The sequence below is a fragment of the Danio rerio genome, chromosome 3 (genome assembly GCF_049306965.1).
Source record: "Danio rerio strain Tuebingen ecotype United States chromosome 3, GRCz12tu, whole genome shotgun sequence".
NCBI classification, from domain to species: Eukaryota; Metazoa; Chordata; class Actinopteri; order Cypriniformes; family Danionidae; genus Danio; species Danio rerio.
Window position 1 is genome coordinate 51,588,236 of NC_133178.1, and position 24,990 is coordinate 51,613,225.

The 24,990-nt window shown below is 39.6% G+C and overlaps 1 protein-coding gene across 1 annotated transcript; it reads right to left on the reverse strand.

Moving 5' to 3' along the window:
• Positions 1-1,947: 1,947 nt before the first annotated feature.
• Positions 1,948-4,106, reverse strand: rcvrna (recoverin a). Its single transcript, NM_001030248.1, has 3 exons — positions 3,554-4,106; positions 2,940-3,051; positions 1,948-2,120 (listed from the first exon to the last, which is right to left on the reverse strand). Exons 1-3 carry the CDS (start codon positions 3,932-3,934, stop codon positions 2,002-2,004), a joined length of 612 nt encoding a protein of 203 aa, NP_001025419.1. The 5' UTR covers positions 3,935-4,106; the 3' UTR covers positions 1,948-2,001.
• Between the last annotated feature and the right edge of the window lie 20,884 nt (positions 4,107-24,990).

A 24,990-nucleotide genomic window follows, 5' to 3' on the forward strand; every position in this document is an offset into this window, starting at 1 on the left:
TCAGGTTATTGTTTACTTTTTTTATTTGTTGGTTTTATGTTGGTTGTTCAGCATGTGCCGAGTTTTATTGTACTGCATTGAAGAAGCTATTTTTGACCTACATGTTGCAAAATTTGTATTGACAATTGATGTAGATGGCGTGCATTATGTGTATTCTGGAGAACTGTTCAGTTGAATGTCTTTGTTCCAAACTATACCTTATTATTTGATCTGTTTATTGATATTTATCAACATGTTTATGGAGATGTGATGTTTGTGTTCAATTTGCCCAGGCAATGACTGCATTGTCTATAATGACAAAAAATAAAAAATAAAAAACAAGCTAAAAATTTTTTTTTTTTCACTAATAATGATTCTTTAGGGCAATTTGTTTTGTTGTTATTGTTTTATTTTAAAACCAGCTACTTGAACTTTTAATCATTAAAGAATGAAAAAGCAATCACTGTAATATATATATTTTTTTGCATTATTTTATTATATTATTTATTTATATATTCAGCAACTTGAACTCTCAATAATTAAAGGATCAATAAACAGTTGCTGTGTTATAACAATGTTTTAGCTTTATGTTGTGAACTTGTTATATTTACCCACTTGGTGCTATCAGTGATTTATAGGCCTACACATTTTTTTAAATGTCATAATGTTTTTTACGTGCAACCTTTTAGGCTTTGTTTACCCATGAATCAAAATCAGCCATGCTGCTGAGCTCTAGCCAATGTTTGTATCTCAGTGTCCTATAGTGCTGAAACCAGGCCATGCATTAGCCTGAGCCAAAGACGGCTTTAAGAAAAGAAAGAGGTAAGCCCTTGTGTTTCAGGCTTGTCCTTAGAGCTTTAGCCGTAAGCAGCATCAATATGATAAAGATACACCAAGGGTGAGAGCTCTTTATTCATATTTAGTAAGTTTTCTTTGGGGACTGAATACTCTAATCTCACTCTCTGTGAACTCAATAGATAGATAGATAGATAGATAGATAAGATAGATAAGATAGATAGATAGATAGATAGATAGATAGATAGATAGATAGATAGATAGATAGATAGATAGATAGATAGATGTGTGTGTATATGTGTGTATATATATATATATATATATATATATATATATATATATATATATATATATATATTGTTTTTGCTTTGAGGATATTGCATACACAAGTAGGTCAAATATGTGACACAAGTAGGTCAAATATGTGACAAGACAGATGGTGGGGTTGTTTCCACTGAAAATCAAGTGTATACATATGTAATGGGGTATTGTCTTACTGAACAATAAGAACATAAACAACATGTAACGTATTAACATTAACACTTGTCTAAAACCTCAGGTAACTAATATATATTACCAATACATTGGCTAAAATCCACAATGACTGGCATGAAAATACCAACAGTAATATTTGATCTAAAAGGTGAAAAAAAAAACATTATATATGTTTATATGTCTAATTGGCATAGGTGAATTGATCATGAATATATAGTTTGTTACTACATATTTCTACATATTTTCCCACATAAAATTCTTTATCCATCATCTATATACATCCTAAAACTGAGTAAAAGAAATGTGTTCTATAAAAATGATCCAGTCACTTGCTGAACAGATGGTTTCAGAGTCTGATGAATGCATGTTGAGTGCTTAAACCACCTTAACCCTGAAGGGATCTAAAAGAGGAGAGCCAGTGGACCCTGCGGATTTGTCTTACCCGACCTTCAGATCCTAAGAGGATTGAGTATGCTTGAGTTGGTCTGTTAACATGAGCCTAATTGCTCTTATTGGAGTCTAAAAGCAATGGAAATAGCAGTGGCAGAGGCCCTTCAAGTAGAGGTGGTGCTGCTCCCAAAACAGGAGTCTTGCTTGTTTTTATAAAAAAAAGTAGATTTCTCTGATTAGGACATGCTTTTAGATGCATCCATGAGTGTGGCCTGGAGATGCAGTTTGTTTTTTTGTGTAAAATAGAAATGAAGCTCTAATCAGTCATAGTTAATGTGTCTATTAATGCTTCTTTTCTTTGAGTTTTTCTTGAATCTTCTTTGGCTCATCATATTGTATCAACCTCAATATGTCTTTGTTCTCCATGACACCCTGAATGAATTCCCCCTCTCCAATCTTATCTGTGAATACAATAGAAACTTGTGAGAAACAACAGATGCTCAATAGATGTTTATAAACATAGACATCTTGGCTAAAACAAGGCTACATTTGGACTGTCAGGCAATGCTTGGTTAATTTTTGCAGTTAAATTTAATAAATTTAATACACTTTTTAGCCCAGTGTTTGAGTTTGCTCTTATATGACCCAGCATTGGGTTACAACCAAGCAAAATGTGTAATAGTGCAATAGTCTAAAAATAGACTATATAGACTTGAGGAATGGATGATTACACGTGAAATCTGTTTAATCTGTAAATGTGATGACTAGTCTATATTTGCATTATTGTTTTTTAGTACTAGATTTTTTTACTGTCAGTCTAAATTTAAGTCTTGCTTTAGCCAAGACCTCTGTGACATCTGTATTAAACACAGAAAAAAAAAATGTTTGTCTTGTTTTTAGTCCAAATACATACAAATCATTAAACCAAGAAGCATTTTTTTTTAGACAAGCAAAACATATTGTCCTGTTTAAAGAGATTTAAGACTTGTTTTAGAGTTTTTCTCTAAAAAAAATGTAAATAATATGTCAGTGGGGTTAACAAAATAATCTCATGTCAAAAAGGAAAAACAAGATAGTTTTGCTTCCCCTATTAGCAGATTATTTTGCTTTTTTAAAGAAAAACTCACTTAATATTAGCTAATTATTACTTAAAACAAGACAATACTTTTTGCTTGTCGTGATTGAAGAATTTTTCTTTTTATATTTGAAGTTTAAACAAGACAAAACAATTCAAGAAACATGTTTTTTTGCAGTGTGATTTATGTTTAGCACATTATTACCATTATCTTGCTTTCCGAAAAAAGCCCAGATTTTGTCTGCTCGCTTTTCTGGCGTGTTCTCATCATCTGGAAGGTTTTTCTGGTCTTCAACAGGAACCATGTTGAATATCGACTGTTTCCAGTGGGAAAATCCAAAATATTACAACCACTACATTTTTAACAGGAAAACATTGAATGACATTGCTTTAACATTTTATTTTGATAGTCCCTTTTAAAGATTTTGTGGACTGAAAGTTCATGACTTCTACAACTACATGACCATTAGTAGTGTTTAGAGTATTAACAGACTGTCTGCTGACACCATAGATATTCTTCTGGCCATAAGAAAAATTTCAAGTACATGCCAATAAAGATTTGTTGCTTTTTAAGATACAATCAACAGAATGTGTTAAAAGACCATCAAAATAAAGTGAAAGCATAAAAAATATTTTTTCTCTTTAGCAGGTAGTGCAAACTATACATGAGCTTCCTGAGCCATCTGGTCACAACAATTGTAGTGCTGTCTACATACTACAACTGTAAATTCTGTTTAAAATTTGCTTACAGCATCAGTCCTTCAACCTTTCCAAAACTAATCAACTGGTGCATTGATGCCAATTATCACCAATACTTACCCGTACAATCTCCTGCACCTCATTTTTACTGATGGTCCCATTTCCATCAACATCGTACAAAGCAAAGGCCCATTCAAGTTTGCGCAGGGTCTTGCCTGAAGAGGTGAGGTGCAGTGCCACAATGTACTCCTTAAAGTCCAAAGTGCCATCAGCGTTGGTGTCAAAGCTGCGGAAGACGTGCCTAGCATATGCTGTAGGGTCAGCATCTGGGAAGAAACTTGCATAGATGCCCTCAAACTGTTCTTTGGTAATACGTCCAGAGGGACACTCTTTGAGAAAGCTGGTGTACCATGCGCAGAGCTCTTCTTCTGTGTATTTGGTGTTTAGCTTAAGGTCCTCCAGAAGCTCTTTGGACAAAGCCCCACTCTTAGTATTCCCCATATTCCTTAAATTGTACTCTGGTCCACGGGATGGATTTGCTGAGTTTCTTCCACCCTCCGCACTTGACTTCTTGTCACACACTTTTTCTTCTCTCAATGTGTCTGTCTCCAACCTGAACAACAGAATGGTGCTGTGCTGAGTGCTAGTGTTGGCCCCTCTTTGGGTTTGACTCCTCCAACAACTCCTCTAAGTGCTGAATGGGATTATGTATATCTCCATTTAAATCCAGACAGGCTTTCTGAAAGATTAGTTCATTACGTCACAACACTTCTGATGAGTGGTGCAGTATATTGATTTGCTCCTTTACAACAGGCTCTTACAAAACAAGTATGGTCCACAAAACTCTGCTCTTTACTACTGAAAGATCTGTGCCATAAAGTGAAATGCACAACACAGCTGGATGGGATTGTTTAACCTATATAAGGATCATTGATAAGACTCACCAGCTTACATGACCATCTGTTGATACTTTAATTACCCTGTGTAATTAATAGATGGCTTTGTAGGATAAATATTCTGCTAGGGGCTGTGCAATTAAGTGAAATAAATTTCAATTTCGGCCTCCAAGTATTATGGAAAAAAAAAAAAAAAACAATAACTGAGACAAAATGTGTATAGCATCATTTCCCACCCCCTTTCAAGCAGTCTGAACTTTTAGGAGCATGTTTTACATAAGTCACAAAATACTTAAATATTCAAAGTAACTTTTTCATGCATCAATCTGCAGTCTTCATAAACAAGATAGTTAAATAACCTTAATAATAATCTTCCTTGTTCATTTACAAGTAACGTTGTACTGGTGTAGGATAACACATTTCTAACATTCAAGTACATCAAGGCACATTGTTGCACCTGTAAACTTGAACAGATAGGCCTACAGTTGAAGTCAATTTAATTTGCCCTCCCATTCATTTCAAATAATGTTTCAGAATTTTTTCAGTGTTTCCTAAAAAAAATATTATTCTGGAGTTGTAATAAGTCTTATTTCTTATTACTTATTTAATAAATAAAAGCAGTTTTAATTTAAATAAAATAAGGTTAGTATTAATAGCCTCCTTAAGAAAAAATTACTGTATATTTTTGATATACACAACAAATCAATTACAAAAAATGACTAATTATTTTAACTTTTGTAGTTAACTGATTAAGTCTTCAAATTACACTTTAATCTGAATAAAAGACTATAAAATACTTAAAGGGACTTTGTCTGAATATAACTGTTTTGCAAAACAACTGGTAAAATGATATGCACTGACTGTCACTATGGGGTAGATAAAAAAGTAGATATTAGAAATTAGTTAGTTAAACTATTATGTTTAAAAATGCATTGTAAATAAATAATGTTGAAGATCGAAATCAAAAATGAATGAAGGCAAAACTAAATGAGTTGAATATGACTTACATAAACGTGACTGAAAACTACATTTGATCAATGTGTTACATCTGTTCTTTGGTACTTGCCGACTGTTTGTAAATTCAAGACTGCATTTCCTAACGTAAAACTATGTACACTAAATTTCTGCATAGTCGAGGACTTCCTATATTAAAGTGTTTAAAAACAGAAGTCTAATATCATCAACAGTGGACATTTTAATAGTGTTTCACAATATGAACATGACTGAAGTTGAATCTTTTTATTACTTGTGTCAATTTGGGGCGTCAACTTCTGATGAATGCGGGGAACAGATGCGCGCAGCACTGTCACAGAGAGAGCAAGTGCCGCGAAAGCAGAGGGAGCATGTGCCCATGGGAGCAATTGCATGTGACACCTACACTTAAAAAAATGGATTATGGCTTTAGTTGGACCAAAGACTGTAACTATGCCTCTTAATTCACTTATGTTTGTCCCCTAAAACCAAAAGTGTTGTGTTGGAAAAAGTATGTTTTTAAATTTAAACAGCTTGCTTAATTAAGATGAATGAAAGGGGGTTGTACTGCTTCTGCAGTACCACATTTTGGTCAATAGGTTAGTTGTTGTTTCAAAACAACAGGGGAAGGACAATTCAAACCACAACAATTGCTCTCGTTATATGGAAATCAAACGAGGAAGATTACAGTAAAAATTTTGAAAAATGCTGTAAACTATGTTCAATGCACTGAAAAAATATGGGTGATTTTAACAGTAAAAGTCTGTAAAGGTCACAATGAAAATCTGTTCAATAATCAGCAGTTAATTTCTGTACAAAATACAGAAAATAACTGTAGCAGGTCTAACCTTTGTTTTCAAGAATGCCATCAGAGTGTCTGAAATCTCACTATACACCCTCATTCACTAGTCACTAAATTAGTTGATTAGTTTAGTTCACTAGATAGAGTGAATGACCACAATGAGTGAATTCAGACACTAATGAACAGCTGCTGTAGACAAGCTCAGTCATTTAAGGAAAGAACAAGACATTAACACATACAGATACCTCCTCACACCAAACCAACTGAATTAAAACAGAAGGTTAAACACCTCCATTCAAAACGTGCATTAGCAGCTTTACCGATTAGAGTTTGAACACATTTCTGTCATATCTGCAGGAATATTTGATTACTGACCGAGGTTTATATTTTTCAAACATTTTTCATTTGACCACACCATCATGGAGATCAGAGGCTGCTTTTGCTGTGCTCTTGATCCTGTGTTCTCTTCTTATTGTTTCTTTGGCTGTTATAACTGTGTGTCTGAAACTCGTCAGTTATAGAAAGGCAATGAGAAAATATGCTATACTAACTTGTTGCAGATCTAATTTCTGAAATTTAGTAAGTTTAAAATATAAAGCATAAAAAAGAATTGTGAATTTATATCAATGCTGTTTGAGATAATACTGTTGGCTTTTCATTAGTGTGATAAAAATAATAATTATTAGAGTGTTATGCGCAAATCCTTAAGCTCTAACAATAGCTTAAGACACACAGACATGACGAATCAGGATATGAACCTCAACTATGGTTGTTAAAGGAAAAAAAGTGTCACATTAGGCGTGATCAAAACAATAACGGGAACAAAAGATAGCGGATTCAAGTGCAGATTTTAAATATATTAAAGTGCAAAAACAGTGAACAAATCCAAAATATCAAAGTGCAAAGTAACAAATAAACAACAAAACAAGAAACTAAGACAGATAAACATGAACTAGACTAAAGCAAGATACGAGGCAAGATCAGGAACGACAACTCGGAAAAACAGACTTACTGGGTACAAGAAAGACAAACGACACAATGACAAACAGTGGTTGAATGACTGAATAAATAGTCCTGGTAATCACGGAGAATGGAGACAGCTGTGGTTGTAAATCAGTGTAGATGACAGACCGGGTGTGTGCGCGAAAGAATGTATGGAAATGTAGTCTTTCCTGGGACGCTGTAGTGCCTACTGAGTCCTGGTGCACCACAGCGCCCTCAGGTGGTCACTGACGGATGTGACAAAAAGTTATTTTTTTGTTAAAAAAAGTGTTATTTTTTGTTTGTCACCATTGTTAAGATTCAAAGACTAATTGTTGATGTCTGTGCGTTTTTAAGTTCTGCCATAGAACAATTATTCTCATTGTGAAAGTATTTAGGGTTGCAGTTCCAGTTACATACATTTCTTTGAATAAGCTACAAGATATTTTACAATAAGACAAGCAGGTGAGGGAGGTTTCATCATCATAGTTAATTTCATCAGACTGATTCTTATTTATATATATTTTTTGGCTTTTCATACTATGCAGATAGATTGTGTTGAAAACAATTAATTAAAGCAAACAAATTTAAATTAATGTTAAAACAGGCAGCTGATGAGCCCAACTAAAGCAGACGCTTACCTACATCATGGTGACTTCAAATGAACAACATAAAGAGCTTTTGTCCACATTACAGAAATAAAGTCAGAGCTCAGTAATGAATGAAGCTCCTGATGTTAGTGAACTTGTTTATTGATCCCTGCTGAGATCTTCAGAAAGAACATTTTTATTATTTATTTATTTTGATTATTATTATTATATTTTTTTAGAGTTTTATTTTCAGTTGAGTTCATCTTTGGTTTTGGCTGTAATTTGTGTTTTTTCTTTCCTTCAGTGATTCTGTTTGTTTACAGTTGTTCATCAATTGATCCTTTAATTAGACACTTAATAATCTGATTAACTTCATCACTGCCTGAGTGTTCAACCCTCTGTAGTAAGGACACTAGTGAGGAGTTTGCTCTGGGATTTAAGGGGTTAAATGTGTTTGATAAAAAATACAGACTGTGGAATGTATTAGATGTAAATGTATATGGATTTACAAATGTACAGTAGATTACTGGCAAAAGCTGCTGGTATTTTTCCATAAATTTAACAGATTTTTTAACAGTGTAAATAAAGCTATTATTATATAATTATAAATGTTATGTTGATTGAACTAAACAACATTACCTTTATGCAACTAACTTAAGTTCACTCAAATAAATATTCTTACTTTAAGGTAACTTAAAGGGCCATGACACCCCCCACTTTCGGTTAAAGTCTACTTTAGAATTTTTTCAAAAGATGCATGATTAATGGGTGTGGAGCTCCGCGAGCATAGGGCAGGAGTGGGCGTGGCCAGCAGGAAAGAAGGGGAGCGAACAACTGTTGTTGGCAGTTAGCTCACAAATTGAGACAAACCGTGAGGAGACGCATGAGTTTATAGTTTACAAAATGCAAAGAAATAAACAGTAATTTAATGCCCTGCTACATTTGTTATTCGTAATTTCATATACAGACAACCACAATTTATATCATTATAAAGATAATCGTGTTCATATAAACAATATAAATGAGGACTTCTCCCTCAATCCCTGAGTCTGAATCACAGATCTAAATGCAGACTCAGTTTAGCAGGTCTCCTGACCTGTCTATTTTAACCATTAGTCTTGCTGGTAAAATGGAGGATTTAGGCAACACAGCAGCACGGCGATGTGTCTGAATGTGAATGAACTCCTGATACAAGACAACATCCGCCATTCTCCAATTTTCGTGCTCTCCCGACAAAAATGCTTGCATCACACACACAGCTTTGCTGTATGATCGGCCCTGACAGGATCGTGGGGAAAAACATGCAACAAACCCCGTGGATCATGGAAACAAACACATACGAGCCTTCATGAAGGGCTACTGTGTGCCCGTGGGTCCGTGTATCACAGCTTGAGCTTGGCACTGGTCTGGTCTGGCAGGTCTGCCTTGCCTTCGGAAAGCGCGTGCTGTCATGCTCTCATGAATAATTAAGCAGCAGGCTCTTCTCATAGGATAAGGAAACTCCGCTTTGAATAATAATGAGAAACCAACGCGTCATCACTGCACTTGCGGTACTTCGCTATGTCGCTATTTTGATCCCTCCCCAAAAATCATTTTGAACCCGGAAGCTGAAATTAGCTGACAAAAGCTCAAAATTATCCAGTTTTTCCCACAATTAAAGCTGACAGGTGCTAACATTGTCTTAACTGATGCTCAACACACACAAATCTGTTAATATTTAAAAAAAAGTTCTCCAGGGTGTCCTGAACCTTTAACTCGGTTACGTCGAACCAGTTGACATAAAAACAGTTAAAGCCAACATATAATTTTTTTGAGTGCACCATAATGGAGGTCTAATATTAACTAAATTCAGCTGATGTTGTGCTACATCTTCTTTTGTTCAAAGGTAATTGTGATCCTCATTCAGTGAAAATCTGTTTGCTAACTGTACACACATGAACACATTAGTGCATTGAATAACTTTACGTTTTTTGTGAGCTAGGATCCAAAAATGCAGGTTTAATTGTAATCAGGCAAGCAGTGGTCAATACAGGGGCAAACAGATGTATGAGGGCAATCCAGAGTCAAAGTCAAAATAACAGGCAGATTGTCAGAGGCAGGCGGCAGGCAGGGAGAACGAGAATACAAGGCTAGGTAAAACACGGGGAAACAAGACAAGGAATAACGCATTGTAATGTCATCTACTGATAAACAAGACTCGGCAAACTGATAAGGAGAGTGTGTGGCTTAAGTAGTGTGTGCAATCAGTCTCTGACAATCCTCAGGTGCGAGTAATCAGTCTAGATGAGAAAGCACATGTGAGTGTGACAGGAGAGCATGTATGAATATGTAGTCCAACAATGGTGGAATTGTAGTCCAAGGTTATGGTGAGTGAGAATCAGCAATCTTATGTAATCAGATCGCTGGCAATCGTGACAGGTTTTTGTGAACTGAGCATTGTGTCAGTTGATGAAATATGGTTATTTTCTGTAAATTTAAATAGCCCTATAAAACATCCGTATTTTTACAGAAAGTTCCTGGCAACCACTGCCGGAATTTTTTAGTAAATTTAACAAAGTTTTTTAACAGAGTAAATAAATTAAAGCTAAATTATAAATGTTGTGTTGATTGAACTAAACAACATTACATTGCCTTTATTTAACTCAAGTTCACTCAAATAAATATTCTTTCTTTCATGTAACTTAACTCGGTTACATGTAACCTGTTGACATAAAAAAGTTAATTAAAGCCAATATATATATATATATATATATATATATATATATATATATATATATATATATATATATATATATATATATATATAATTTTATATTTTTATTTATTTATTTTTTTTTTTTTTGAGTGTAGAGGACGCGAGAAAGGCATTCCTTTGCCTTTTTGATCCTTCAAATGTGTCATTAAGTTTGGTATGTTTCCTCCTTACACGCAACTTTTGTAAAGCACGTTGCTGTGTCATCCTAGCTTGTAAAATACGCTTTAGAATGCTTATTTTATGAAACGCCATCATGTCTGTTGATCTGAAGAGTGTTGCTCTCGCTCACCGAAAACCAGGCTGAATGCGTGCTTCCGTTCCTAGCTACTATAACAAACACTTTATAATAACTACACACTATAAATCATTTATTAAGGTTTAGCAAATAGTGTATTCATTATCTGCTAAGCATTAACTTTACATTAATAAATGTTAGTAAGCAGTTTATAACTGCAGCTACAAATGCTCTATCCTTGACATTATATAGGTGCTTAATAATTGTATTTTCATGCTTAGTTAATGATTTATTTTTCTTTACTAAATTAAGTATCGCAATATTTACAAACCAGTTGTATTTAAGAGTACACTGAAAAAATCTCTGTAAATTTAATGGTGAGATACAAATGCTACGGAATAAATCTGTATTCCACAAAAGGTGCGATAACTGTAGAATATACAGTTAAAAACCGTAATTAGCTTTACGGAGAAAGACCTTTAATTAAGCGGTTAAAAACTGTAACATGAAATTAGCTCATTTTATGAATATTGATAATCAACAATAACGGTTTATTCTTAATTCTTAATATTCTGGCTTAAGCTTTAGTCAATTTGGTCGAACAAACATGTGATTGTATATGATCATGCTCGCGCGACCGAGCGGATTCCCAGATTATGAATATTAATTATCAACAATAACGAATTATTATTAATCATTAATATTCCGGATCAATTTATTGTTAATTTGACCAAACAAACACAAGCAGAGCAGCCGCTCTTCCGAGCGGACACGGTAATCTATTCATTTAGAAAAAGGGAATTTAATTGCTACTTCTTGTGAAGTAGATTAATCATTCAAAAGTTTCAAACAACTTATAATAGCTAGGCAGGGGAATCTGTATTTCAGTGACATTTTCTCGTGAGGCAAACAATACAATTCATTTGATTATAAATGGAATTTATTGACTAGTCAGACGTAACGAACAAACAAACGCACAAACATACATTAAACAAAAAACAAAGGTAAACCACGTGGTGATATCGGGTCTATAGAACGTGTAACAGCAAAGAGACATAGTAAAGCTAGGAAATATAGATTTCAGATAAAAGAGTGACAAAACTTTCAGTTCCACACACACCATTATGGACCACCAAGGTTATAAAAAACACCTTTTTGATAAAAGGGGCACAGCTTAATCGCATGACTAAAATCACCTGGTCTTTCATGTCTGGAGGTCTCTCTTATGCGTCTCTCTTCCGTCGTGATGAAAACTACATTTGATGTCCTTCTTGATGCATGGAGTTTGTAATGCAGTTCGGACGAACACGATCGCAAACTTTAAACTGAGTTTACTTTGCCGGAAAATAAAGAAAGCGTTATGGGAAAAAGTCCATGCGGCTTAGAAAGCCACGTGTGGCCCGAGGGCCACCGTCAATGATGTTCCTTTTTAGGACGTTCTCTTTCTGCCCAGATGTTTGTGGGGAAAGTCTGCTTATACCTGCGGGTCACGTGACAACCCGTTCAGCATTCTGACCAATGATTTCAGGGGAAAGTTTTGCGCGCAAACCTTCCTTTGTCTCGGGGCTGCTCGTATGCAAATTAGAGTGTCCGCCTAAAGCATGCGGACAGGCATTTAATACAGGGTTTTAAAGAATAAAGCAATGCGAGTTATGGTCTTGCTCTATGCATCATGTGTTGTAAGATGTCAGCAGAAACCCATCGGTACCAAACATGGGGGGGGGGGGTGGGGTTAAAGTACATCTACATAATTTTTCATATCCTTACAATATTTATGCTTTACAAAGGCCTAAAGGGAACATACATACAGCTTATAAGAGAGGTTACACAGGTAAGAAAAGTCAGAAATGAGATACAAAGTTTACAAAACATAACACCTTAGTTTTGTGCTGGTTCAGGATTTGATTAGTTCATTTTCTTTCTGTCGGAACAGCCTTGTGTGTGTGTGTGTGTGTGTGTATTTGGGCAGGAATGTCTTTGAAGCGACAGACTCAGTAATCCAGGGACACTCAAGAGATAAGTCTAGCGGGGGTACCCAGACTTTGTGGAGCCAGGAGTCGTAAAATCGTTCTGTCGACCAAAGCCAGATCGTGATAAAATCAATAAGAAATTTTATCTGTGGACTGTACGCTACAAAACCTACGAAAATACGTTTTATTGCAGTAAATTTAACAGTATACTGCATTATACCTTACAGAAAAAAATATGAAGTTTTATGTGCAATTGAACTGAATGTGCAAAAATGTGTTTTTGGAACAAGTTTATGTGAAACCCATGCAATCACATGTTGAAAACTGATGAGGTACATGATGTTATTATTTTCTTAAATACAACTACTTTTATTGATTTTAGTTAAAGCTCTCTAACATTCTAAAGAAATGTTTCAACATGCTTTGTTTTTCTTTAATCTGTACTAAATGTATATTTTGTCACATCCGTCAGTGACCACCTGAGGGCGCTGTAGTGCTCTAGGACTTTGTAGGCACTACAGCGTCCCAGGAAAAGAACTACATTTTCATACACACCCCGTGCACACACCGGAACACCTACACTGACCTGTCATCACATCTGTTTTGTGTTGCCGATGATTATCTGGACTATTTATACAACCATTTCACCACAGTTTGTCATCGCGTCGTTTGTCTACTTTGTCTTCCTTGTCGTTCTTGTCCCCAGTTCTAGTAAGTCTTGCTACCGAGTTTCTTGTTCTTGTATTTTTTGCTAAAGTCTAGTTTGTAGAGTTATTGTTTCTGAGCCTTGTCTCTGTTTTAGTTTCTAGTTTGGTCGTTTGTTTGTTACTTTGTATTTTGATCACCTTGTTTGTTGCACTGTAAATAAATATCTGCACTTGGATCCGCACCTTTTTGTTTTTGTTCTGTTTTGATCACGCTAAACGTGACATATTTAAAGTACAAATGAGCTATTAGTCAACAGGCTAATAACAAAAAAATATATTTCATGTAATTTTATGCACTATTCTTAAGTCAAAATCAGGTCATATGTCCCTTCTTATTTTAGTTTTATAAGTTTTTTTGTTCTTGTGTGTAGTTTGCATGTTTTTTCTGTGTCTTTGTCGGTTTTCTTTCGGTGCTCAGGTTTCCCCCACAAGTCTAAAGGTGAATTGGGTAAGCTAAATTGGCCATATGTATGAGTGTGTGAATGAAATTGTATGTGTGTTTCCCGGAGATGGGTTGCAGCTGGAAGGGCATACGCTGCATAAAACATATGCTGGATAAGTTGGAGGTTCATTCCGCTGTAGCGACCCCGGATTAATAATAATAATTAGGGACTAAGCCGAAAAAAATAAAACAAATGAATCAGTTCTTTGTTCTGTGGAAATTTATTAAATGTATTTTATGTTTTATAGCTTTGACATTTGCATACCACTTAATTACACTAGATGTAAGCACAAAGCATTTACTATTTTTATTCATTTATTTTTTTATAAATTTTACATTTACATTACATTATCCTAAATGTGCTAATGAAATATTTCCATTCAGTCAAATGTTAAGTTGGTGTCACTGTACCTTGCGTTCTTGCTACCTTCCTCGATTTAGTGTTACAGATCATTTTTCTCACCTGCTTTTATTTGCAGTCACAGGAACACCAGTCATTTCGGCTAATTCTTTCCACCTGTTTCTCATTCCCTTTTTCCCCATTTATAGCACGTCATTTCCCTTCATGTTTGTCAGTATGTTGTCGCTTGTGTGTCTGTGTGAAGCATTCTGTTACTCACCCTGTATCTGTGTCCAGGAATTTCAGTGAGCGAGCATCCCGTTATTGTGGAGTGTTTTCTTTGATGCTTCCCCAGCGTTCACCCAACTGGGCTACCTTTGTTTCGTTGCTTTTCCTGAGACCCTCTACTTGAATAAAGACTTTGTTTTCTCTGCATTTGAGTTCACCTCTTCTTTGCTCGTGACAGGAACATACTGACCAACATGGACTCAGCAGAGGACGTTGATATTCGCCGAGCGCTCGCCCAACAAGGCGCATTGCTGGGCCGACAACAGAAGGAGATTGCAGCCTCCCACCAAGCGTTTGCGGAGGTGTCCCAACAGCTAGCTATGCTCACCAAGCACCTCAATCAGCTGCAGCTTGCTCTCTCGAAGCCTCCAGCAGCTCTCCCTATTCCTCCAGCAGCTCTCCCTCCAGCAGCTCTCCCAGATCCTCCAGCGACGGCTTCGTCGGAGCAGGCTATAACTACTCCACGACAGGCCGAACCTCGACTCAACTCACCTGCTGCTGACTCTGGTGAGCCCCACTCTTGTCGATCTTTTCTGTCCCAGTGTTCCCTCACCTTTTTGCTTTAGCCATCTTGCTTTCCCACAGAGACTTCCAGGGTAGCCTTTACTATAACTCTCCTGACTGGCCGGGCCAGAGAATTGGGGACGGCGATGTAGGACAACAAGAATGAATGCTGCAACTCATTTAAAGCCTTCTCCGACGAACTCAAAAAGGTGTTTGACCGTTCCCTGCTGCAGACAGAGACAGCGAGAGCACTAGCGGCACTTCAACAAGCGAACCGATCAGTGGCGGATTATTCCATCGAGTTCCGCACCCTGGCGGCAAAAAGCGGCTGGAATGCCAAGGCTCAATGGGACCACTTCCTTCATGGCTTGGCGGAGTACATTAAAGACGAGATTTTCTCGCTCAAGCTGCCGTCCAGTCTCGATGGGCTCATCGATCTCGTCATCCGTGTTGACAACCGGCTCGCGCTCAGGGCGCGTGTACTCGTGTCACAACAGCCCGAATTTTCGGAGGAGGAGCCGATGCATGTCGGAAGAGCTCGTTTGTCGGCGACGGAGCGACGCTTCCGCATTTCTAACCGCCTCTGCCTTTACTGCGGGAGGGCGAGGCATCAGGTGGCCGCGTGCCCTGTCAGAGAGCGACGTAAGCCATCTAAGGGTGGAGTTACGGTGAGCACCATGAACACACATGCACTGCCCAGGGGTCGGGCGTCGCTCCAAGCCTGGTTAAATGTTAAGGGTCTTGTTAAGCAGGTGTCTGCCCTTATTGATTCCGGTGCGGAAGGGGACTAGGTATTTCTATGGTCGCTCTGGATAACCCCATTTCAGCCAAAACACTTTGCGGCTCTCACCTAGCTGTAATAACCCACTGCACTGTTCCCCTCATACTCACACTTTCAGGCAATCACGTGGAGCAGTTACAGTTTCTTCTCATTCACTCTCCCACGGCTCCACTAGTGTTGGGTCACAACTGTCTAGTTAAGCATAACCCTCATATTGATTGGGCTCTTAGTTCTGTATCTTCTTGGAGTCCCTATTGTTTGTCTCAATGTCTTGGTTTTGCATGTTCTCCCTTTTCTTCTCATTCTATGTTGCAGGAGGAGGTGAGGGTGACTGGCGTACCTGTACATTGTACACTCGTCAATGACGTGCTCAGGGACATGGTAAATCGCTTTGTGTTCGTCTATCTTGATGACATTCTGATTTTTTCCCAGAATGAACAGGAGCATGTCCAGCACGTCAGGCGGGTGCTTCAGCGGCTGCTGGAGAATCGTCTATTCGCCAAGGTGGAGAAGTGTAAGTTCCATACACAGTCGGTTTTGTTCCTAGGGTTTGTTCTGTCGCCCGAGGGATTACGAATGGATCCTGCCAAGGTAAAAGCTGTTGCGGATTGGCCAACCCCATACAGTCGCAAGGCGGTCCATCGGTTTCTGGGGTTTGCCAATTTTTACAGGCGATTCATACGCAATTTTAGTCAAGTTGCTCTATCTCTGATTAATCTCACCTCCATCCACAAACGATTTGAGTGGTCCCCTCAGGCTCAAACTGCCTTCTCTGAATTAAAGAGGCGCTTTACTTCTGCACCCATTTTGGTCAATCCAGACCCGTCCCGTCAGTTTGTGGTGGAGGTTGATGCATCAGAGGTAGGATTAGGGACCATTTTGTCCCAACGGTCATCATCGGACGACAAAATACACCCTTGTGCCTTCTTTTCCCACAGACTAACCCCTTCGGAGCAAAACTACGACATCGGGAACAGGAATTTACTGGCTGTCAGGTTGGCGTTGGGTGAGTGGCATCACTGGCTAGAGGGATCGGGGTCCCCTTCGTGGTCTGGACCGACCATAAGAATTTGGAGTACATTAGATCTGCCAAATGACTTAACTCTCGTCAGGCTCGTTGGGCATTGTTTTTTGGCCTGTTTGATTTCCACATCTCCTATCACCCGGGGTCCAAAAACGGTAGAGCTGACGCCCTGTCGCGTTTGAGTGAGGTTGAACCCAAACCCACCTCTCCGGTTGCTGTTTTACCCACCCGAACGTGTGGTTGAAGTTGTAGCCTGGGGGCTTGAGTCTTTAGTCCACAAGGCACTCCGCACCATCGTTACGCCCACAAAGTGCCCTAGTAATTTGCTTTATGTGCCTGAGTTGGTCCGGACCAAGGTTTTACAGTGGGATCACTCATCCGAGCTAGCCTGCCACCCAGGAGCAGGTCGCACCATTGGATTTATTAAGCAACGGTTCTGGTGGCCCTCGATAGTACAGGACACTTGTGAGTTTGTGTTGGCTTGTCCAGTCTGTGCGGTAGCCAAAAGCTCTAAATGACCCCCAGCAGGGCTTCTCCGGAAACTGCCTGTCACTTCGCAACTCTGGTCACACATAGCTATGGACTTTGTCACTGGATTACCCCCATCCAGTGGCAACACTGTAGTCCTCTCTGTGGTGGACAGATTCTCGAAGGCGGCACACTTTATTCCCCTCTCCAAATTGCCTTCAGCGAGGGAGACAGCAGCCATTGTTTTGGACCACGTTTTCCGTATTCATGGCCTCCCGGTTGACGTGGTTTCAGACAGGGGTCCCCAATTTGTGTCCAGGTTTTGGGCATAATTCTGTCGACAGCTGGGGGCGATGGCTAGCCTTTCTTCTGGGTACCACCCACAAACCAATGGCCAGGCCGAACGAACTAATCAGGACCTGGAGAGGGTTCTGCGTTGCGTCAGGGGAACCGTCATCTTGGAGTTCCAGGTTGCACATGGTCGAATACGCTTATAACTCCCTCCCGGTCTCGTCTACGGGCTTGTCCCCCTTCCAGTGTTGCCTAGGCTACCAGCCCCCTCTTTTCCCTTCCCAAATACTGACGCCATTGTTCCCTCCGCGCATTCGTTCATTAAGAGATGCCTCAAAACATGGAGGATCGCCAGAAAAGCCCTTATCTGGACTGGCAATAGGAACAAGGCATCTGCGGACTGCCACCGTTCTGTGCCCCCTCATTACGTGTGTGGTCAGAAGGTTTGGTTGTCATCTAAGGACATTCTCCTTAGACTTCCCTCACGTAAATTGGGACCCAAATTCATCGGACCTTTTCCCATTACCAAGGTGCTCAGTCCTGTGGCGGTTCGACTCAAATTAAGCCCTCAGTTCAGTAATATTTACCCAGTCTTTCATGTGTCTAAAATTAAACCTGTTATTCGCTCCCCCCTGCAGCCCTTAACCTCTGCCCCCCTGCCTCCCAGGCTGGTTGAGGGTGCACTTACATACACAGTGCGCCGTCTCCTGGATGTGAGGAGGAGAGGTAGAGGTTATCAGTATCTGGTAGACTGAAAGGGTTATGGTCCGGAGGAGAGGGGTCTTGAAGGGAGGGGTACTGTCACCGTACCTTGCGTTCTTGCTACCTTCCTGTATTTAGTGTTACAGATCACCTTTCTCACCTGCTTTTATTTGCAGTCACAGAAACACCAGTCATTTCGGCTAATTCTTTTCACCTGTTTCTCATTCCCTTTTTTCCCATTTATAGCAACTCATTTCCCTTCATGTTTGTCAGTATGTTGTCGCTTGTGTGTCTGTGTGAAGCATTCTGTTACTCACCCTGTATCTGTGTCCAGGACTTCCAGTGAGTGAGCGTCCCGTTATTGTTGAGTTTTTTCTTTGATGCTTCCCCAGCGTTCACCCAACTGGGCTACCTTTGTTTCGTTGCTTTTCCTGAGACCCTCTACTTGAATAAAGACTTTGTTTTCTCTGCATTTGAGTTCGCCTCTTCTTTGCTCGTGACAGTTGGTTTTATATATATATATATATATATATATATATATATATATATATATATATATATATATATATTAGGGATGCACCGATATGGATTTTTTGGCCGATACCGATAATTCTTCAGACTTGGAGGCCGATAGCTGATATGTATAGGCCGATATTTATAAATATTTCAAAATGATATATTTTTATACAGCAAACTTCATAAAAGATTGAACTGCTCTTATGAACTAAATAGTCTATACTCAAAGCAAAAAAGCTTTAACTTTAAAATTGCAAGGTGATTATAGACCTATATTCAAGATTTCACATAAATCAGCATGCAAAAAATACATTACTTCCTTTTCTTCATAGCAAATTAACATGCAACTTGACTGTTCCATAAAATTAATAAGGTTAAATAACAAAATAGGATTTAATCAACAAGCAAATTAAATATATTTAAATAAGATGAAAATGAAAGCACTAAGGACTGAAACCAGCTCAAATGTTTTTGAATAAAATGTACAAATACGTCATGTCCAAAAAAGCCTTTTTTAGAGGTGTTTTGACAGTTCAAAGCCACCGTACAAGCCAACAGCTAAATATATATAGTACGTTTAGAAAATGCAGGACAGATTCATCATATTTGGCATTTTAGATTATTTTGAACATGTAGCTGCTGCTTGTCAATCAGACAGCGCTTCTGCGCTCGTTCTTGCTGTCAATTGCGGGGGAAATGATCGATGAAAAGTTTATGATAAACCGCTGAGTTTTACTCAACTGTAGAGGCAGAGTTGCCATCAGAGTCAGATTTTCATACAAAACCTTCATTGAGCTGACTTTATGGCTAACAGAGCTGAATATAAAGACAGAATGAGCTGCTGGTCGAGAGCCTCTATGACTGGATTCACCTCTCCCCCGTGCTCCCCAGTGTGTGTGTGTGTGCGCGGTGACAGCTCGCGCGCTCGTCATAATCAATATGAATATTTCGATCAAACTGAATACATCTTACATCAACAACATGACAAGCAACGCGTTGATAATAACAAATAATCAGATTACAAACAACTGTTATGTTTACACGTGTTGTAAAATGTGCGGGTCCAGCTGCAGTTTGGGGTGTGTGTGTGAAGCGAAGAGGTAGAGGGAGAGAGAGGAGTGATTTTGGGGCAATGAGACTATTTTAGGTGACTGATTTGTTGTACCACACGGAAAGTAATAAATATTTTGGACCAAGTTACATGTGTCCTCGTTCATTCACCGGCTGCAACTAAAAGAGAAGGCAATTCACCATGAAACTAATATTATTCGGCCCTGGAGTAATAAGTTAAGATCCCCTGCTATCTCTACACAACAAAGAGATGGAGCAGGAAAGGTTTACACATGTAATATTTTTCCTGAGCCGATTTAAAGCAAAATACACAATTACACTCAATCAAACACATCTACAATGATAAGGAACATGGTTACTTACTGACTTATTAACGCACAGCAATACCACATGAAGAAATGACAGACTTTGAAGGAAGAAACAGTGTGTGAGAGATTCATTATAGTGCACTGGGCAAGTCTGAACAAGTTCCGCCCACGCGTACGCGGCGCGCAAGTCTGTACAATTACGTAATTTATCGGCTTAAAGATATCGGTCGAATTTAGACATCGGATCGATAACGATAATCCTAAAAATAGCATTTATCGGCCGATACCGATATGGCCACCGATATATCATGCATCCCTAATATATATATATATATATATATATATATATATATATATATTAATTAAAATATTGTTTTGCTGTATTTACATTGGTTTTTACTTTTTTCAGGGTGTGTAAAAGCTGAAATTGAGTGCTCTGTTTTGTCTCTGTTCTCAGGAATTAGCTTTAAAATTTTGAAACATAACCGTAAAACAACATCCAATCGAGATAAGCATTGCGCCTTTGGGCAAAGAATGTGATTGGCTGAGTTCTCATTGGCGCGGAGCGACAGAAGCGCGTGCACGTCGGCAGTGGACAACAGACCAAGTTGATAACGATTTTTGCATTTATTAGGGAGCAGAGGTACAAACTTCGGGAATATAACTTGTCTGGGCAAAGTGGTAAACTAAATCAACCTGTAAGCAGTGTGTGTTGAGTAGCATATACCCTGGTGACGGCACATATTTTGGCAGCGCAAGTAACAAAACGTTAAAGCTTAACGTTAACATTAGCCAGTCAGACATGCAAGTGGGATGTGAAACATAATTTATTGTTAAGTTAGCTGTTAAGACATGTTTGTTTAAACAGTTGCAATGTTTAACTGTTGTTTTTGTGGAACATTAGCGCAAACCCTAAGGGAACATGTTTTACATGTGAAATTTCACCGTAATGAACCAGGATGCGTGTTCAAGTGTGGCGCTACAGATTGCTGCGATACATTTGGCTCGTACGGCGCATTTAAGGCTCATTTTTACTGTAAACATAACACAGATTCATATGTTAATACTTCAGATGCCCTTACAGTGTTTACTTGTAATATGTCTATGTGCCAGCGTCAATGCAGCGATGTCAAATCACTAACAGCTCACTTAAAGGAACATATAGCCGAAGGACGTGTTGTGACATGTCCGGTGACTGCATGTGACCCTACGTTCACTGTACGGTCATTGTTTACAGCCCACATGTCCAGAAAACACAATGTTCCATGGACAGTATAAGAGCTCTTTATAAGGAAACGGTTTCTCAGTCTCTTTAGACTGAGTCGTTAGTGAACATTACAGGCCCTACAGATTTAGTGAGATTGATGAAGGGGAAGTTTGTCTTACAGAAATTTCAATGAACTCTTTCTCAGAAATATTTCTCTTTTCTACTTGAAATTACATGGGCAGTTTCTTCTGCCAGCAGAAACTATACAGAATATTGTTGAAGAGATGCAAAACATACATGAACTCGGACAGACATATACTTTGAATAAATTGAGTGCATTCCTGAAAAGTGACTTAGAGTTAACAGATGAGGTCATTGGAAGAATATGTGATGTTGTTAAGGAATCTGACCTTTTCAGCATTAGTCACAAAGGACCAATGAGAACAAATTATTCAAGAGCAAAGGCTTTTAAAGAGAAGTCCAGAAACACACAACCTGTAAAGGTGTATTTAGGAAGGGATGAAACAAGGTCAAAAATGTTTGCCTACTATGTTCCATTGAAAGACACTTCAAGACATTTACTGGAGTTTGATTTGTGGTGAAATTGTGCTGCACAGGGTACATGCTTACCATGCACAGATGTGCTTTGTGATGTCAGTCATGGTCAGGTATTAAAAAACAATGTGTTGTTTTCTCAAAACCCTTTATGTCTCAAACTAATTCTATATCAAGATTCTTTTGAGGTGGTGAATCCATTAGGTTCAGCAAAAAGCAAGCACAAAGTGTATATTTGTCTCTGGCTAATTTACCACCTCATCTAAGATCTAATACAGACCACATATCACTTGTAATGCTGTGTCAAGAAAAAGACTTCAAACACTTTGATCATGACAAAGTTTTCTCAAGGCTCATTGCAGACTTAAAAGACCTGGAAGACAATGGAATAACAGTGGCAGATGAAAAAGTTAAAGGGACTGTGTTGTGTATTGCAAGGGACAATTTGGGGTCTCATAATATTGGTGGATTTACAGAAAATGTTTTTCTGAATATTTCTGCAGGTATTGCTGGATAACACAAACAGACTTTCAAACAGATCCAAATGCATGTAGACTTCAGCGCACTCATTAAAAACTACAAATCTGCTGCAGAAATTTTACAGTCTGAGGAACAACAAAACGTTGAAGGTATAACATGTGGGTAAATATTTCTGTTAGGTTTGGTACTGGAGAGACACAGATGCTGGTTCAAATTAAAGATATAGATTATTGAATAACCAAACAGAGGAGTAGGGCCACAATTTCCAGCCAAAGGAAAAAAATCCAAAACGAGCAACAAAGTCTTTAGAATCTTCTCCAACACCGAAAGGGGTCTCAAGGAAAGAAAACAGCAAAAACAACCAGGATTAACCATCAAAAATGTAGTGAGAAAAAGTCCTTACGAACTCCTCCAGTAGAGGTTGCACTGTGGCCCGGCTGTTTCAGAAGTGGCCGAGGACAGAGCAAGGGAGAGGGGAAAACCGGAAGGCAGGTAGACTCAGTGCAAAGGGGATGACGGTGCCTGGGAACAGAGGGAGATATGAGCCAGAAGAAATATACACAAAGATTGCGCTAGATGCCGGATGATGGCCAGGCTGGACAAGAACTAAATAGGGAAGGAGAGTAACCAGGTGTAAATCCAGGTGAGGCGAATTAAATCATTATAATAGTTAAGAGGTAACAAGGGGGAGGGAGGAGTATTACGGTGAACACATGGTGACAGACCAAAACAAAACATTCACAAGTGCTCGTGACATGAAAATATAAACAAAGATGACGTGATCAAACATCCCCCCTCCCTTTTACGGGCGCAACCAGGCGGTGCAGGGCGGGGCTTACCTCGTTGCTGATGGAAGTCCCTGATCAGCGCCTGATCAAGTATGATGTGTGATTTGATATGGACCAATGAACCAGGGAGCCAGCTTGCGTGAAGGCACCCTAAGAAGCAGGTTCTTGGTGGAGAGCCATACCCTTTGACCGCACATGTAACCGGGGGCAGGAGTCCGGTGTTGGTCGGCCGCTGCTTTGGTTCATCTGCCAACTCGGACCAAGGCCTCCCTGGCTTTCCTCCAGGTGCATCGACACTGCTGAATGAAAGCCAAGGCAGACGGAACTGCAGCTTCGGGTCCCTGAGAGGAGAACAGAGGTGGTTGAAATCCAACAGAACACTCAAATGGGGACAAACCTGTCGCTAATGACGGAAGAGAGTTATGAGCGTACTCGACCCAAGACCCAAGTTGTTGGCACCAGGAGCTAGGATTGTGGGATGCCAGGAAGTGGAGAGTTCATTCCAAATCCTGGTTGGCCCGTTCGGACTGCCCGTTGGTCTGAGGATGGAATCCTGATGACAGACTCTAAGAAGCCCCGATCTATCGACAGAATTTCTTCCAGAAGCGGGAAACAAACTGGGGACCCCTGTCAGAAACCACATTCACCGGAAGACCATGAATCCGGAATACGTGATCAATCACCACTTGCGCAGTCTCCTTGGCTGAAGGGAGTTTAGAGAGCGGAATAAAATGGACTGATTTAGAGAAACGGTCCACCACTGTGAGAATGACAGTGTTTCCTTTAGATTCTGGGAGGCCAGTGACAAAATCAAGGGCCACGTGTGACCATGGGCGGGACGGGATGGGTAGGGGGCGAAGCAGACCGATGGGAGGTGCATTAGAAGTCTTGTTCTGGGCACAAACAGAGCAGGCCACCACAAACGTCCTTGGCCATGGATGGCCACCAGAATCGTTGGCGAATCACAGCCCGCGATCTCCGAACTCCTGGGTTAGGCTAGCCTGGACGAGAGACCCCACTGGATGACCTCTGATCAAAGTCTGGTTGGAACAAACAGACGGCTCGCTGTGACCCCCCTTGGTACTGGGATATTCTGTATGGCCCTCTCCACTCGTCTCTCAATGTCCCAGGAAAGAGACGCCACCACCATCTCTTTTGGTACAATGGTGTTAATAAATTTCTCCTTTCCTGGAGCCTCGAAGAGACGGGAAAGGGCATCAGGCTTGGTATTCTTGGTTCCAGGTCTGTAAGACAAGGTAAATTTAAAGCGGCCAAAGAAGAGGGCCCAGCGAGCCTGTCGAGGGGTCAACCTCCAGGCCGAACGGATATATTCGAGGTTCTTGTTATCCGTCCAGACCAGGAAAGGTTGTGCTGCGCCTTCTAGCCAGTGACGCCATTTCCCCAGAGCCAGCCTGACAGCCAACAATTCTCGGTTACCTATGTCGTAATTCCATTCTGAAGGACTTAAGCGGTGGGAAAAGAATGCGCATGGATGCACTTTCCCGTCTAGGCAAGACCGTTGAGATAGAACGGCGCCTACCCCGACATCAGAGGCGTCCACCTCAACAATAAATTGTTGTTCAGGATCTGGAATGGACAAAACAGGAGCAGAGAAAAAATAGGACTTCAACTTATCAAAGGCTTCCTGTGCATCACTGTTCCATTTGAACCATACCTTGGGAGAGGTGAGTGCTGTTAAAGGTGCAGCAATCTGACCAAAGTTCCTGATGAATCGCCGTTAAAGTTTGCGAATCCCAAGAACTGCTGCAGAGCTTTACGAGAGTCGGGGGTTGGCCACTCGACAACAGCCCTTATCTTACGAGGATCTGCCTGGATCTCTCCTGCTGAAATAATGAACCCCAGAAACGGAATCGACTGGGCATA

Bases quoted from the DNA above. Each gene is read 5' to 3' on its own strand.
- rcvrna (NM_001030248.1), bottom strand. From the start codon at position 3,934: ATGGGGAATACTAAGAGTGGGGCTTTGTCCAAAGAGCTTCTGGAGGAC. The intron at 3,052-3,553 runs GTAAGTATTGGT...CACTGGAAACAG, and splicing joins AGGTGCAGGAGATTGTACGG to TCGATATTCAACATGGTTCC. The intron at 2,121-2,939 runs GTAATAATGTGC...TTGTATTCACAG, and splicing joins TTTCGGAAAGCAAGATAATG to ATAAGATTGGAGAGGGGGAA.